General features: G+C 37.4%; 1 protein-coding gene across 11 annotated transcripts in view; it reads right to left on the bottom strand.

Moving 5' to 3' along the window:
* TNRC6B (trinucleotide repeat containing adaptor 6B) overlaps positions 1-16,016 on the bottom strand; it is a 150,590-nt gene that overhangs the window by 133,076 nt on the left and 1,498 nt on the right. For all 11 annotated transcript variants that reach the window (XM_072868611.1, XM_072868687.1, XM_072868669.1 and 8 more), the window contains exon 2: positions 150-222. In XM_072868611.1, coding sequence (XP_072724712.1) covers positions 150-222 — 73 coding nt within the window. The remainder of the gene's footprint in view (positions 1-149; positions 223-16,016) is intronic.

Below are 16,016 nucleotides of genomic sequence, written 5' to 3' on the forward strand. Positions count from 1 at the left end.
CTTCACACCCAGACCCACAGGAAATAACACACTAGAAAGTATATGAAAACAGAAATATACCCTATAGTTGGTTAAGAACTAGTATAGGCTAATGTTCTTCTCACCTCCAACATTCGAGAACACAATATTGAACTTTGGTTGATTTTTACCTTTGACAGTTTCCAAGGGCTGCCAAAGCCCACAAGGATCCGTCCTGGCTACATTCAGTGCAAAAACAAAACCCTAAAAGGAGACAAAAAAAACCAACACATCACTATTTAAAAGGTCAGCCAACTGTAGGCATTACTAGATAAAAAAACATATAAAAACAAAAGTCAATTGTCTTCAAAGCTCAGCAACCCTTACTCCCAAAGCATTTAGAAAAAGCCATGTTCTTCTTAATAAAATAATGTAGGGTAAACAAAAAATTGTAATTGCAAAAGAAGCAATACATCTCTCTCTCCCTCCCTCCACCATAATTTATGCAGTACCAGGGAGATGGGGGAAAAGAGCTACAGTTAGGGTTAGAGTTAAGGCAAAAAGTACCTTTCTCCTCACTATTCTTCCACTTCAACTGCCACCCCAGTCTAAGAAATTATTCTTCAAACATAAGAAATATACATATTGCAAAAAAGCATTTACTTGTTGAACCTTAGGCTCAAGTTTTAGCAAATTTAGGCTTTTACAGAATAAAGCTGCACCACTGCTGGAAATGCATCTTTAACTACCTCAGAGAAAATGTTAAGAACATCATACTGTGAATTGCTTATGCATACTTATTACTCACCCACGACGACACAACTTAGACCAACGATCAGTTTTGAGAAAAACATAAGAATCCTTATACTGTAACCCACCAAACCATTTAAGAGGTATCTTACACCTGTATTTATAGTATTTAGTCTGCTAGCTGATTAGCTTGCTCTGAATCTTCACTAAATGCCATAGATACAGGCCTGACACTTAAGTCTAACAATGTACCTTGCATAGTGCTGCACGACAGAAACCTCAAACTGATATTGAGCAGGAAATTCCCCTTCCAAGGATTTACTGTCACTACCACAGTTTCTGTAAACTTTACCACTGGAACCATTTGGAAAAAAAATGGCTAACATTTCCTCAAAGGTATAACAGCAATACCTCCTAAAATGAATGCCATCATTTAAGCCAGGCGTTGCAAATTTTATATGTGCTGAAAATGTTATTTGTATGGCAGCAAGTTACAATTTTCTCATTAATCATCATATTATCCTTTTCACAACAGTTTTAAACTGTTTACTTATTATGTATAGGTACAAAACTGAAATGTTCAGTTTTCATCCAGAAATGAACACGCAGTCAAAGCACTATCAAAGCAGATGTGCAACATGCTCAGTCTTCTCAATCACTCTTAAGTAGTTTTCCAAGTGAAAAATCTACATTAAGTACATCATCACCTTAATATTATGATGTCCCAAAAGTATTAGCAACCTTAGAGTCCACACCTAAATGGAGAATGTTTTTACCAGGCAAGGCATTTTAAAATCACTGTTAGAAACTAAGGCTCTGGAGACAGAAGTCTAATAAAACTCAAACTCTTGATTACTTTTACAATAAGTGAATGCATACTCTGAAATGAGTAAGAAGCCTTAACATTTACCACTTCGTAATATTTCCTCCATTGAAAAAAATAAGCACTGCTTTCATCTTAGCAAACTAAGTAAAGCAAGTTGCATTTACCTGGCTTCACTAGACAGTAAGAGATTAAGGAAATACTTCTACTACTGAAATATATTGAAAATAATATGTGGAGGTAAGAGTAACCCACTCTGTTGTCTGTAAGTTTTCAATTTTCCCTATTAATTTCCAAAAATATAGAAAAAAAAAATTGATTCCTTGACTGAATTTTAAACTATCATCCATCTCCCTAAAACATCTCAGAAATATCCAGCCATGCCATTGAATACACTATTATTAATCTATGCAGTCAAGTACATAATATTTTATAGGTGGAGTCAAAGGCTGTTGTTGACTTAGCAGTTTTATCATGCCAGAAACGCATGATAAAACTGACACATACCTCCATCCAATGAGAGTATCAGCCAAAAAGCAAGACTAATGAAGTGTCTGTGCAGTCTTTGACAGCATAGGATCTGAAGTTGGAGAATAGGAAATATTGCAGAAGCTGGCCAAAAAACAGCTTTTCCCAGAAAGGGGTTGTTGAAGGCTGGATACTGAAATACCGTGGCATTAGTATCTTGCAAAAGCATTCAAAGTTCCAGCCAAACCACCACATGCTTATGGACCACTAATGTCTCCATGGGAAAAAAAAAAAAAAGAGAACTGCTACTAATTATGCCAATAACCCATTGTACCTCATTACAGAATCTTATTCATGAAGAGGAGTATGGATTCCTATCCCTAACTTAAAAAAGCCTCTCGTCAGGCTCCTCTAGCTTTTAATAGATGTAAGACAACAAAAGACTGATCATCCTCTTCCTATTACTCTGACAATTTTAGGCCTATGTTTCTAGAGCAATAACAATGTTAATTAGCAAAGTCAAAGTGACACAAGAGTAGAATCCCATGAAAACAGTTTGGGTTAAAGACAGAATGCAACGTGTAGCTGAGTAAAACCGCAAAGATGTTACAGCAAGGAGAGTCCCAGTGTCTACCACAGTCAAAACAGAATTTAAATATCATGCATACATCTCTTCCCAATTCAAATCCTCAGAGTAAGTATATACTTCTGCTGGCAGCCAGGGCTTTAGGATGCATCAACCTGCTTGCCTGGTCTGCATAGGAAAAATTTTAGCCAGGAAAGCAGACACAGTTTGATTAGGTAGCCAGAGGGGAGGAAAAGGAAAAACAAACAAACAAAAAAACCCACCCACAATTTATGCACTGTGCCTCTGACAAAACAAAGGGGGGGACCTCCCCCTTCCCTCAAAGAACTGTGACAGTTCATAACCAAGTATTAATCAGCTAACTACAACACTCAGTTATTAATTCAGGCACCCAGGCACACTGAAAGATCAGACTCAGTTTCTATTATCTTGCCATAGCAGAAACAATTCATTATACCTACATATTCCTGGCTTACATATATTAAGTCCTGCCCTGATAGACTAGAACTGTATGCATGTACAGTGTAACCCTCCAAATATTCTGCATGTATTTCCCGTTCCAATATAGTCAAGAGCAGCAGTTTTCTTAGCTGGGTTAGGGATTCTATGAAGCAGCAGAATATCCTGTACAGTCAGGATTCCTAGACTAGCCTTTTTCCTCAAGTACTTTTTAGGGTGCCTCACATCTTCCCACATTTGCACACCAAGTTCTTTACTTACAGCAAATACCTCCTTTCTGGGCACCTCACATAAGCTGCCTCTGTAGGAACACCAAAATATTCCAGGTGCACAGAACTGAAAAGAACAGACTGCCATCAGGAAAATGTTTTCTTCAAATTCTACCCCTAACCTCCCATCCAAATCTGGAGAAACAGCAAACACTGGTAGCATGTGTGACAATTTCCTACTGACTATGAGATATGACAGAACAGTAGGAAGCTCTAAAAATGTAATTTCTATTCACAACTGGGAAAAAACATGGGGTGAAACTGGTTTCTTGTATAAGAACTGAGAGAACACATACAAGTGTGTTCAAGGAAAGTGATTAGGTAATCCTATGATAACTCCTAAATATTAAATATTATGTGTAAAAATGATTCCCATTACCTACCAATTGTCAGGTATTTAATCCTATTTTGAAAGAATAACGTATCAGCAGCATTGAACTGGCTAACACTCAAGCCCATTTCAAATCATTCAGAATCCACCACCCTGTCTTAACCACAGCTAGAATTAAATACTTCAATTTTGGTTTTGCAAAACATAACCAACTTCCAGGAATGAAAAGAGGTCCAGAACTATTGGTTTACCACTATACATCCAAGTTAACATCACTAAAATCTACATTATTCCAGTTGCCATTATTCAGGCACCATAAAAGAGGTTTGTTGTGAAGGTAACCAACAGGAGGCATGTTTCTGAATTCACTGCATCATCTTGTTGGCTACTGCTCATGCTTTATGTACAGCACTATCTAATTGACAAACTGTTCCTCTCATCGGACTAGCTGCCATAAACCGAGTATTTTTTTCCTGAGCTTCTAGCATTAACTAAAACCTTTCTGGCCATGATTTCCATTCAAACAATTTCTGACTAGAAACAGTACATTTGGAGACAAAAGAGGATCTCTGCTGCCACTGTGGTTTAACTGTCCCTTTGCTAAGTGGGTAAATGTTTGACAGCAGCAAATTTTAATTCTAAACTTAGTTCTGACTTATGTTGTGGAATGATTCTGATAAAGCAACCAAGAGCACACTCTCTGCTCAAAAGGCCTCAAGCTGTCTAAAAACATCACCTCACAAAAACCAGCTGCTGACATAACTACACAAAAACATCACATACCCAATTAGGATATTGGGAAGTTGGCTTAAAGTTATTCACAACTTCAAAACAATACAGAAATATTTCATGTTTTTTCATCTACAACACACTGGCACTGTAACAGCATAAAAATTATCCAGGACAATCCAGGTCTCACTGTGGTAGTCCTTCTCCACTTCACTTTTCAAGGCTGAAGAGGGAAACGTAACTTGTAATCAATTAGAAACAATTCAGTAGGAGAAGGAGAGATGCTACTGGTGCTTGAGAGAGGATTTACAACCTCTTTCTTTCACATTGTTTATAGAACCAACCTCTTTCTTTCACATTGTTTATAGAACCATCTCTTTGCATTAGTTAGGTGGAAGGACATCCAGGAAGGATTAGCACTTCAAGGAAAAATGAACTACAGATATAACTCTAAACAAAGCAGCCAGGAGGAATGGGAAAAGGCAGAAATCCTCAGCCTTTTAAAACAAACAAAAATCCAGAGAACAGCATTCAGCAATGGCAGCTGAGTACTCCACAAAATCACCGTGGTGTTCTACAGCAAAATATGACACGGGATACAACGTCCATTATGTTTAATTCAGTGTTGGTTGCACTACTTCATATTTTGTTCAATATTAACTTCTCTGTACTGATGTTTTTTGCACTATATGGAAAATAGTTCAGCTGTTAATGTAGATATGACACAGACACTTTCAACAACAAGATAAATAACACTAACTTGGAATAGGTATCATGCACATTAGTCTGTATTGCTCATCTAAGGGAACATGAGAATAGAAGGACTATACAGAAGTCATGTAACCTATACATACAGTAACCTATACATACAAAACACAAGCCCCAATTCATAGTGCTTGTCTTTTCACATCAACAGCCCAAATATAAATTAAAAAACCACTTTCATAAAACAGAACGCTCCTGGAGATGTCAGGTTTTTTTGCTAAATGGACAATTACACAACAGGATCTGCTCAAGAAAACCCAATCCTTAGTGAGTTTGGATTTGTTGGGGGTTTTTTTTTCATTAAAGGATATCTCCCTTTTTGACTCAATGTTAAGGAGGACATGAGAAACAAGTGCAAAAGGATACTTCTCAAATCACATTTATGGGGCTTTTTCTGAGCAAACTAGGAATACTTCTTAACTTGTGTCTATATAATCTTTAAAAAAGCAAAAGTTTTATTCACATGATCACCTGGCTACCAGATCATCAGTTTCAAAAGCAGGGTAAGGAAAGGCAGCCCTGGACTGCAGAAAAATGGTCCTAAATCAGACTTTCCATTTAGAAAATCCAGTTTCTAGCTCTTGAATCTGAAGACAGCCTTGAAACATGAGCTGAAGACAGAACATTGCATCGCCACCTTCCCAGTGTTCCAAAACATTTACATAAACAACATTTAAGGTGCTAAATGTTCCTCTGCCCACTAAAGGAAAAATAAATTGAAAAGTGTATTTTTAAAAATGTTTTGCTTACACCTTTTTGCCACTTTCTACTGCACAAAGCAGCATAAAAATTCACTTATTTCCTGCTCATACTGACTTTGCTAAAGAATCTGTTAAAGGTTATGGTGAACATAAAAGGTATTTGTCTCTACTTTGCCTCAGCAGCCTATCGTACACTACACATCACTTCTCAACTGTAATCAAGGTTACGTCCCAACTATAATCAGCCCAAGGCTGCCAACTGGTTAAGTTTCCCAAAGTCCTTTCTGCTTTGTCCCACTCTACCTTTTCAGTGTGGCTGAAGCATATATATACACACAAGTTTATATAGATATACACATATATATGTGCGTATACATACATACATCTATCTAATAAACTTCCTCAAAACGATTTCTACTTTTTCTCTTCAAGTCCTTCAACACTCTACCAGAATGTTTATGGAAACTATCAAAACTGAGGTTGGTAGGAGTACTCTTTACCTTAACTGACCACAACAGTGTCTTCTTGACAGCTGCATAGTAAGAGTTTTGGCGATGACTGGTGCATCTAGGAATTAAAACATGATGAGTTGAGAATACTGGCTACTTTTTCCACTCTATATCAAAGTTTTACTCAGCCAACATAATGAAATAAATTTTTTAGCAAAGTTGGAAACAAACTATCACTATAAAAAACTCGTTCTTTTCAATTGTTCATCTTCTGTTCTCTTAGGTCTTGCAAACTAATGTTTTTCAGGCACAAAAAAGGGCTATTTCACACTGCTAATACTGCTTCTACTTGATAATGGTAGCAATGCTCGGAATCTTAATCGCACACGAGCAGTCATTACCATGAGTATTACAACTATCATGTAATTTAATCGTGCCCCAGTGGCAAAAATGGGGAGGCAATCAACACGCTCAAAGTGCCAGCAATCCATGTATACTAACATTCCCAATGATTCAGCATTGCTGGAGCAAAACCAGTACAACGGTAGCAAGCCTTTATTTCAGGGCATTTGCAAAATGACAGAAAGTCTTCAGAATACAGAGAACTTGAGTTTCCTGGAGGAGAGGTGAAGAGAAGGAGGGGGGATGTTATAGTAAACCAGATACTTTAAACATTTTTCTCCATCTTAAGCAAAATGTTACGACGAGAGAGAAGCCTACTTCTCAACAGCTCAACTTTAAACCTGAAAGCTATAAATAACTCCCTTACTGCTGATAATCCCAACAGAATCATCCCATCAGATTGTTCATACCATGAAAGATGACTCAGGATCGAAGGTTTCCTTTTGAGCCACAAGTAACAGTCATCAAGTCCTATATAACAGTACGTTTATCAAAACCAGCAGTAGTAACTAATTAAAACCGATAAGGTAGTAAGCAGGCACGTGCACAGGAAAGGGGGAGGGGTGGCTTATCCATTGACACATTTAAATGGCAACTTCAGCAGTTACAGGAGTTGAAGACAGCCCTACTAAAAATCATTCAAATGCATCACAGGACTGGAAGAAACTGCCCCTTTCAAACTCTTTAGTTCCTACTATCTTCCTGTATTATAATTAGAAGAGTATCAAAGTTTCTTCTGTTATTTTGTTTTGTTATCTTTTACAGCAAGAGCTGCATTGTTAGGAAATTCACACCCGTGTGGCCATACTGGTGCTCACTCCGACAGCAGTCATGACACACGCACACACACACACACACCCTGCTGCACACAGAGAAGCTCTAGATCACGGCACTACACCCCGTAATGCAGCTTTGGGTAGACGTTTATAGCCAGACTGAGGCAAGACAGAGCCAGGAGGGGGGCTGGAGGGGTGATGGAGAATGAAGCTTAAATCAGAGTTTGCTTTTATTTTTTACTTCACTCTTTGCTAGTTTACACCCCAAAGTTTTCCAAATGAGTGTTCCGTATTTATCACATTTCTAATCATTCATAACTGAGTTTTTTGTTTTATACAAAGACATTTTGACTTCCTACTAACATGATTATATATGCAGAGAAGTCCAAGATCTTAACACTATTATTGTCAAAGAAAACAAATACTGAGCTGTTAAGCAAATAATTCAAACACCAACTTTAATTGCAACTATAAACAACAACAACTATAATTGCAAACACCCACTTTCAACAAAACTAGCTGCCAAGTTCAGCTTCATCAATATTTATAGCTTGACATCAGGCTGAATTGTACTTTTCAGCTATTTAGGCACCTAAGAAAGGAACAGGAAGCTAATTTTCAAAAATCTGCTCTATATTCAACAATGTTTTTTCAATCTTCTTCAAAGAAATGAGGCACCACACTCATTTTTTATGGCTAAACTTTTTTTTTTTTTAATTTAAGAACAAAATGAAAGTTCTTAGCAATACAATCCTAGTCTTCAACACTGCAATCTCTGATAAACATGCTCAGTTAGAACTACCGAATGTGGAATTACTTGCAAGAAGAGTTTTGGTCCTGCTCAAGTATGTGTGAGGTCAGAGCTCTAAATTTTCAGTCTTTCGGGTTTGGCACAAAACAGTTCTTCAACATTCACATCTAATTTCCTCTGAAAGTGGCATTTAAAAGATGGGTAACCAATCTTTATTATTTCTGCCAAAAACTTGCAAATCTGCCTTTAGACTACCTACTTGCAATACATGACAATTGATTTTCACAGTCAAGCTCTCCACCAGATCTAAAGACTCTTTAAATTTGCTCCTAGGTTTGAATGTTTTTCACTTTTACATGTTAGTTTTTGTTCATCCTTTATTCAATCTGAAACTGTAGTAATAAAAATTCCTAGTTATTTTTTTGAGCAAAAACTTTGTAAAACTAAAGTTACTTTTAGTTTATTTACATACCCAGCTGAAGCAGGGTCAAGTTAAGCTGATATACAGTATCCATACAGTTCCAGTTTATCTAGTTACCTAAACTGGTTAAAGTAACATTATCCAGTGTTGGATACGTACAGGGTTAGAGCTGCAGACAGAACAGACCAATTACTGTATTCTTGCCCTGAGGCCACCACTATGTTACGCTATCAGGAGCGTTTTCCATTGCTTACTAGCCAATGTCAAAAGTATTCGATACAATGGCACTTCTGCCCCCCACACACACTTCTCCACAAGCTAATTTACTTTTCAATCAATAGGAAGTCTTTCTCAATTTGAACCCATTTTCTGCATTACGTGAATTGCCAAGGACAGGGAAAATAAAGAAAGTTGGCCTTTGAATATGAAAGAACCAGAGGAGTTAAGTTCCAACAAAAGAGAAGATTATTGGCCAGTTTTGGTTGCTTCTCCGTGTACTCTAAAAATTAAAGAGGCCAAGCAAAAAAAGTTACAGACAGCTAATTTACTGAAACTACGTAGTTTAAGGAGTGAAAAAGCCTAGCTGTGCAGTAAGAAACATTTTTTCCCCTTTCAAGTACTATTCAGCAAAGTGAGTGCCATCAAAAACATAGGTAACGTTCCCCTAACCTTTTATTAAATATAACAGAAACATTGAAAAACAACTAAAATCTGCACATGTTTTTCATGCTTTCACTACACCAGCCACAGAAAGTGGATGAGCAGATCCCGAGGCACCCAAACATTTATCCAAGCAAAAAGGACAGCTATATTAAAAAAAAAAAATCAATTTAAGCTTTAGTATCTGACTTTGTTTTGAAGGGTTAGGAAATACATGAGCTGTGCCTGTATAAAAGCACCACAAAAAGGACACGTAATATAAGGGGCAGGGGAATACTAGTATAAAGACAGTATCCATCTTTAAAAACTTCCCAATGTGAGAAAAATTTCGAAAATATTAAATATTGACATTTTTTTGCAATGCCAATGAAAAATGGTCTGTATCTTGATGAACAGTCCCAAACAAGCAGTGTGGCTTCATTCTTTTTCATTCTTGTTCTCCTCATCCAAAAAAGACTCATCTGCATTTTTAATTGCAAGAATAGACATCTGTTACAATGCAATTAAAATCCAACAAGGCAGAATCTTAGCCATTTGACAAGCAGAAAAAGTTAGAAAGCTAATTTGAAACAAATTCTTCTCAGAACCCAAATACATACGGAAGGATATGAATTTAAATTACAATGGCTGTAACAGTAAAACTTCCTGTGTGGACACACATTTGTGCCAAAGTGCTCTTTTTTTTTTTTTAGCTTCTTACTTAGAAGCAGTTTAACTTGAACTTAAAAAAACAAAATAAAAAACCCAAACACAAATTTCAGAATAAGCACGTTCCCAACACAGAGTTAAACTGCTACATTTACAGCAATATAATAATATTGTTATAATCGCACAAACATATCTGGGAAAAATTTCAATACGTAAAAATCCTAGAGAGGGTCACAAACAAAGATACTAAAAAACATAAAAGTAGCTGACAATGTTGTAAAGCAACTATTTCATGCAACATGTATTATGACCTTCTTTCTTAAAGAGATTTTCAGCTGCTTCAGGTCAAGGATGGATCATAATTCATTTTGGAGTGAAGTATATTTTGGTTGCTGTAAGAAGCTGAGGTGAGGGGACACATTCCCTTCCTCTATCTCAGAGAGAACATTTTTTAATCAAAAATTTATACTAATACTTTCTCTAAGTTTGTACGAAAGACATCATTCCTCAAGCTAGTTGCACCCACTAATATTATTAACTTACAGTTTTAAGTCACAGTGTGCAAGCACCAGAAACCTCAGATGTTTGAAATAGTGTTTTATAGTATATTAGTAAAGAAAGTTAATGTATAGGTGATTTAACCTTCTGCAAAATCTAACTTCTGGGAAAACTTTTAAATCACAAAGTTATGGTACTGGTGTATAAAAAGCAGGTTCTACTGTCGGCTGTAGCGAGAAAATAAAGTGTACTCTATGGCATTTCAATCGTCACCAGAAAGAGTCAGCAGATTATTTCTAAAGATCAAAAAAATGTCCCAGGAGAGAAGTAAAAGGTTTTCAAACATACAAGCGAAGAGCTGGACAACCTGTGTCTCTTCAGCCACACATAGCTCATAAGACATCCAAGTTTATAACTAGACCATGCTGACGCAGGGTTGCCAGATAATTTATCTCTCTTGGCTCCAAGAAGCAGCAAGACAAGAGGGCCTACTCCTATTAACATTGGTGGATCGCCCTAGGGCCAAAGCATGCTTAGTCCACAGCAAGTCCCTGAAGAGTTACTTCTATCTCCTAGAGGTGAACCCCTTTCCTACCATGCATGTGATACAGCCATGAGATTTTTGCAGAGAGGTCACAGGGCCAGGAAAGCCGGTAGCGACTGCCTTAGAGCAGCCCAGATGTTTCTCAATTCTGATCATGTGCAGACTTAATAGACCAGTCTTAAGAATGCCGGCATACAGCTTTTCAAACATTTAGCTTCTTGATTTAAAATCATACTTTCAATTCAACTTGTGAAACTTTCTCACAAAGTCAGCTTTTGCCACATGAAGAACACAGTAGAGAACTGCGAGGCACAAACAATGTTTGCTTTGAAAGAAAAAGAAAAAGAAGACTCAAGCAGGAAAAAAAACCTGCAACCCTAGAATACAAGATGATCGGAGGAACACGAAGAAGCATTTTCAACTAGCAAAATAGAGGCTAGAATCTGAAAATCTCTAAACTTAACACAAGAAAGTTAACAGTATTCGTAAAAACTATGTTCTTTGTAGACCACTACCAAATCAAACAGCATAAAAGAATAAATTTCTCCTAATTCAGAACAGACATCACTACCAAAAAAATGAATACGCTACTGAAAAACCATTTGTCAGGTTGTTTTTCACTATAATACTTTTTATAACTCTGTTGAAGAGCTATGATGAAATTATAAAACTTAAATGCAAATAAAAACATGAATGACTTACTTTGCTACTCATTTAGATGGCTTAGAGGGCTTCCCCTCACACAGGCAACACAGTATTATTGTATCACCTTTTGCTTAATCCTCTGCCTGGCTATCTAAAATTATCAACTCTTTGTTTTGCAACTTTGCTTCTTATCCTTTCATCCGCTAATTAGCTTTTCAGCCTTCAATCTTCTGCCTGACAGGGTCAAAATATATTGACCACCAGTTTATACTTCACGCATTTATTCTGACCAGTGTCCTACAGCATGTAGCATGACTGCTGCCTTATAGTACCTCCCATTTCTCCTGACAAGCAGTATGTTTCTCCACAGACCTAAAAGCTAAACTGGGTTAAGAGCTACTTTCAGATCCATTTTACCCTTTTAAATAGATGTATAAAATTTTTTAAACAGTGGAAAAGACAGACTTCTGAGTGGAAGTCTCAGATAGAACGTCAATTTTCTTCCCATATTTTTTCCACAGAGGAACTATTGTGTTTTTTCTAATCCACAGACATTAAATCAGGAAATACATGCAAGATATCTGATTTCAGAACTACTAAAGCTGGCAAGGCCCAGAAATGCAATCCGTACTGACTAGCTGAAACTGGAAAAGGTCATCTCCATAGCTCACTACACGGTAAACACGGAGAACATCCAAACTCCAACCACAACCCTTGCACTGATGAAAACTTAAAAACCTCAGAACATTCCCCTACAACATGATGCAAACCATAATAAGTGCAAAACCACCATCTCCCTCTTACCGCTATAAGAAGGCAAAGGGAAAAGTTATTTAACATACTCACTGCCTACTGCTCTAAAGGAGAAAAAAAAAATGAAATAGACCAACTCCTTGCAGCAAAGCATGCTTATTTCCCTGAAGAAAAAAAAAAAAGTAAAAGTGCAATGCAAAGAAGGTATAAACAGTAAAGCAGAGAAATGTAAGGAAGTATAACAGTTTTACTATCTGCTGAAAGTGACAGGGAACAGCAATCAGAATATCCTGATTACTGTTACCCTAGTCACCTCACAAGCAGAAATACCAACAGGCAACTACTTGTCTGACAGTGACAGCTGGCTCAAGTACCAAAAAGCGCCCCTATTTTTATTAGCAGATAGTAGCAGAAAGTTCAGTTTGGATTCACAAGAAATTAAAACCAATTCTTCAGTCCCTATTCCACACATTGTTTGCTGAAAGAACAAGCGAACTTAGCATATATATTTTATCTGGAAGTAAATGTTAAGCTAAGGAAGACCATCAGCAAGAATCCATGTCTTATTCTACCACATCTGGTCAGACAATTAGAAAAATATGTTACTAACTCTGCTCAACATCTCTTTGCTAAGTTCTTGCTATTAGAACTGAAAACTGATATCTTCTTGCTATTCTTTCCCCAAGATAGCGTAACGTTTCACAAGTAACATTTTGGAAATCGCAACAAATAGATCATTAAAAGCAATTCCAGAGATAATTCAGGCAAACACATCTTATAAAAGTTTTCTGTCACCTCAGTGCTTAAGTTAAAAGAAAACCACTGGTATACATTTGCTAGTATCAGGTACTTCCCCCCATATCTATGTGCTAAATATGCTTAATTTATCATATGAAGGCAAACAATGCCAGTTCTTCAGAATGACACATTTATGGATCCATAAATTATACACAGAAAAAGGCTGAGTGAAAAATAAAATCTAATAATAAAGAATTTAATAGCTGTAAGCTATAAGGTACACTGTAAGTAGAAGTATTGCAGAATTTGTAAGTCTTCAGTGTAGACAGAATTTCTGAATCTAATAGCAGCACTAGAGAGCAATTACTAAGGAAAGCCATTGCAAAGAAGCTGAAAAAATGACTGTTAATCATTATTATTACTATTATTGCACAAACCAGACAATATCTATGTATAAAAAGACATTCCGAGAAAATAAACACGATAATGGCAATAAGTGGCTAGGACAAGAGACTGCATCCAAGCATTCTGCAGAAAATGGAGAATAAGGTAACTGAACCATTAAGGAGGCTATTAATAAACTCATTCAAGTCAATAACTAAGCTCCTTAGACTTATTCTATGATCTCCAGTTCATACTGCTTAATTATAAATCCAATCTCTTCTGCAAGCAGAAATACACCAGCTTTACTGGAGGAAAAACCCCAACAAAAAAACCAACACACTCAAAAACCCAAGACAACAAACCCCATTTGAACATATTTTCAAATGACTTATTCTATAGCAGTCCTCTCGTTCTCTCCATCATTCTGGATGCAGCTATTCATCCCATTGTTCTAGATGCAGCTATCTCTATATATGACGTACATTATGCATTGCTTCTGCAAAGCAAATTTATTTCTAATTTCCTATGACAGGAGGCAGATCTAAGGTAAAATACACTACCTCAGAACTATGCAAAATTCTCTCCTGAAGCTCCCTCCTCTTCAAGCCATCCTCCAACATCAAGTTTTAGTGATCAAACACTCATCACCAAGCAAAGCCTTGATACACATTCTACCTAAATGTTTTATTGGACTATTCAGTCACACAAACTCTGGTAGACAAAGCTTTTTTTGATTCAGTTTTGAGATTTTTATTTCCAAACATTTGAGCTTATTATTTAAGTGAAAGCTTAGATTTCCAGCTAAATTTGCAGCTATACAGAAACTGCAGTAACGCACCAGTTCATAAGCCTGCCTAATCAAGAGACACTGACTGTTTTATAATTAAGCTAAATTTTTTTTCCAGTAATTCCATATTACAGGATTGAAGTGATTCCCTTTACTAAGCATGCTGATAACAACATTATGAGAAAACAGAAACCAAGACCAAGTTCAAAAGAGAAGCATGCACATCAGAATTTTACCAATTTGCACTGAAACTTTTGTGCTAATTCTATATGCATGTACAGTTTTACATAAAATTTGATATTCACAAAACATTTACATACAATGTAGCTAGCCAAGATGAAAGTAAAAGGTATAATGATAACCTCACCTAGTTTCAACAAAGCAAGATGTGCCTGCACCTTCTTGCCCCCAGAACTCCACAGCAGAAAAGCTAACACACACTTACTACCGCTCTGGGCCCCGTTCCCCCTTCCCCAGCCTGAAATTTTTGCATTTTTTATTTCCTTACTGCAGAATTGACTAGTTTTACCTGCAACTTGGTTAAACACAGGTGAAAAGTAACCCTTACAAACCACTCCCTGAGGTAGATCTACATGGTAGTCCCTGCACTAATTGTGGATCATGTAGAAAAACTTGACCTCATCTTTAAATTCAGGACCTCAGGTAATGCAGCAGAGGAGAACATTTACCCAGCTTCTCAACAGCACGCATGTTCCAAGGAATGTGCGCCATTAGAGAGTGTCACCATAGGAGAGGAGGGAATTGTTGAGCAAATTCAGTATAGACACACTAACTACGAAGCTACTTGAATTTGTGCACATATTTAACAACCCTGCGAATTTAAGCTATTACCTCTACAACACTTGTAGCAAAAACTAAAATCCAATTCATCTGGATAGCAATGTTACTGGAAAATACTAAAACAGACCTTTCAAATACGGAGCTATACAAACTCCAGAGATCTCCCTACTATTTCTCAGTAAGATTCACCGTTTTTGTAGAGGATGAAAATGAAACACTGAAACCTAACAAGTCATGATTAAAAAATAATAATTATGGATTGTAAAAAAAAAAGTTAACTTTATAGAGGAGTATCTTAACAAATATTCTTAAGGTTAGTGAAATGTTAAACATGGAAAAATGAAGTACCGTTTACAGTGGTAAGCATATCTACCTCAGCTAGAAAACACTTTGTTGAAACTTGGTTTTATTCAACGAGCCTCAGCTCTATCCTGTAGCAGACACTCCTACATGCATTTTCATAAAGCAGATTGGAGCTTGCAAGATACCATGCTACAAACAGCGTTATCCACAACCGGTGAAGTGCCTCCAGAAACAAACATTCGCTCATTTTGCTACAAACGGCTCGGGAAACTTTTTTTTTTTTTTCCGGCCTGGGACACACCTCTGAGCACGGTCACTCCTCCCACCCACATACACACATTTTAACTAGCATCATATTCAACACATCCAGTGCGGCTTGCAGTGGTATCAACGTAACCTCAGGACTGTCCCCACGCCGCACAAAAGCACTTTTCTCCCCAGCCACAAAAAGGCTCCTCGGGGTCTTTCCGCCGCTGTACGTTTTGCCCGGCCTGGGCGAGCCGGCGGGCGGGCGGCTCTTCCCCGGGCTCGGCAGCCAGCCCAGGGCACGGCGCTGCGCAGCACAGAGCCGGGCAGCGGCCTCGGGGCCGCCCGCGCCTCCCGCCGGGGCTCTGTCG

Source organism: Ciconia boyciana, chromosome 1 (genome assembly GCF_034638445.1).
Source record: "Ciconia boyciana chromosome 1, ASM3463844v1, whole genome shotgun sequence".
NCBI lineage: Eukaryota > Metazoa > Chordata > Aves > Ciconiiformes > Ciconiidae > Ciconia > Ciconia boyciana.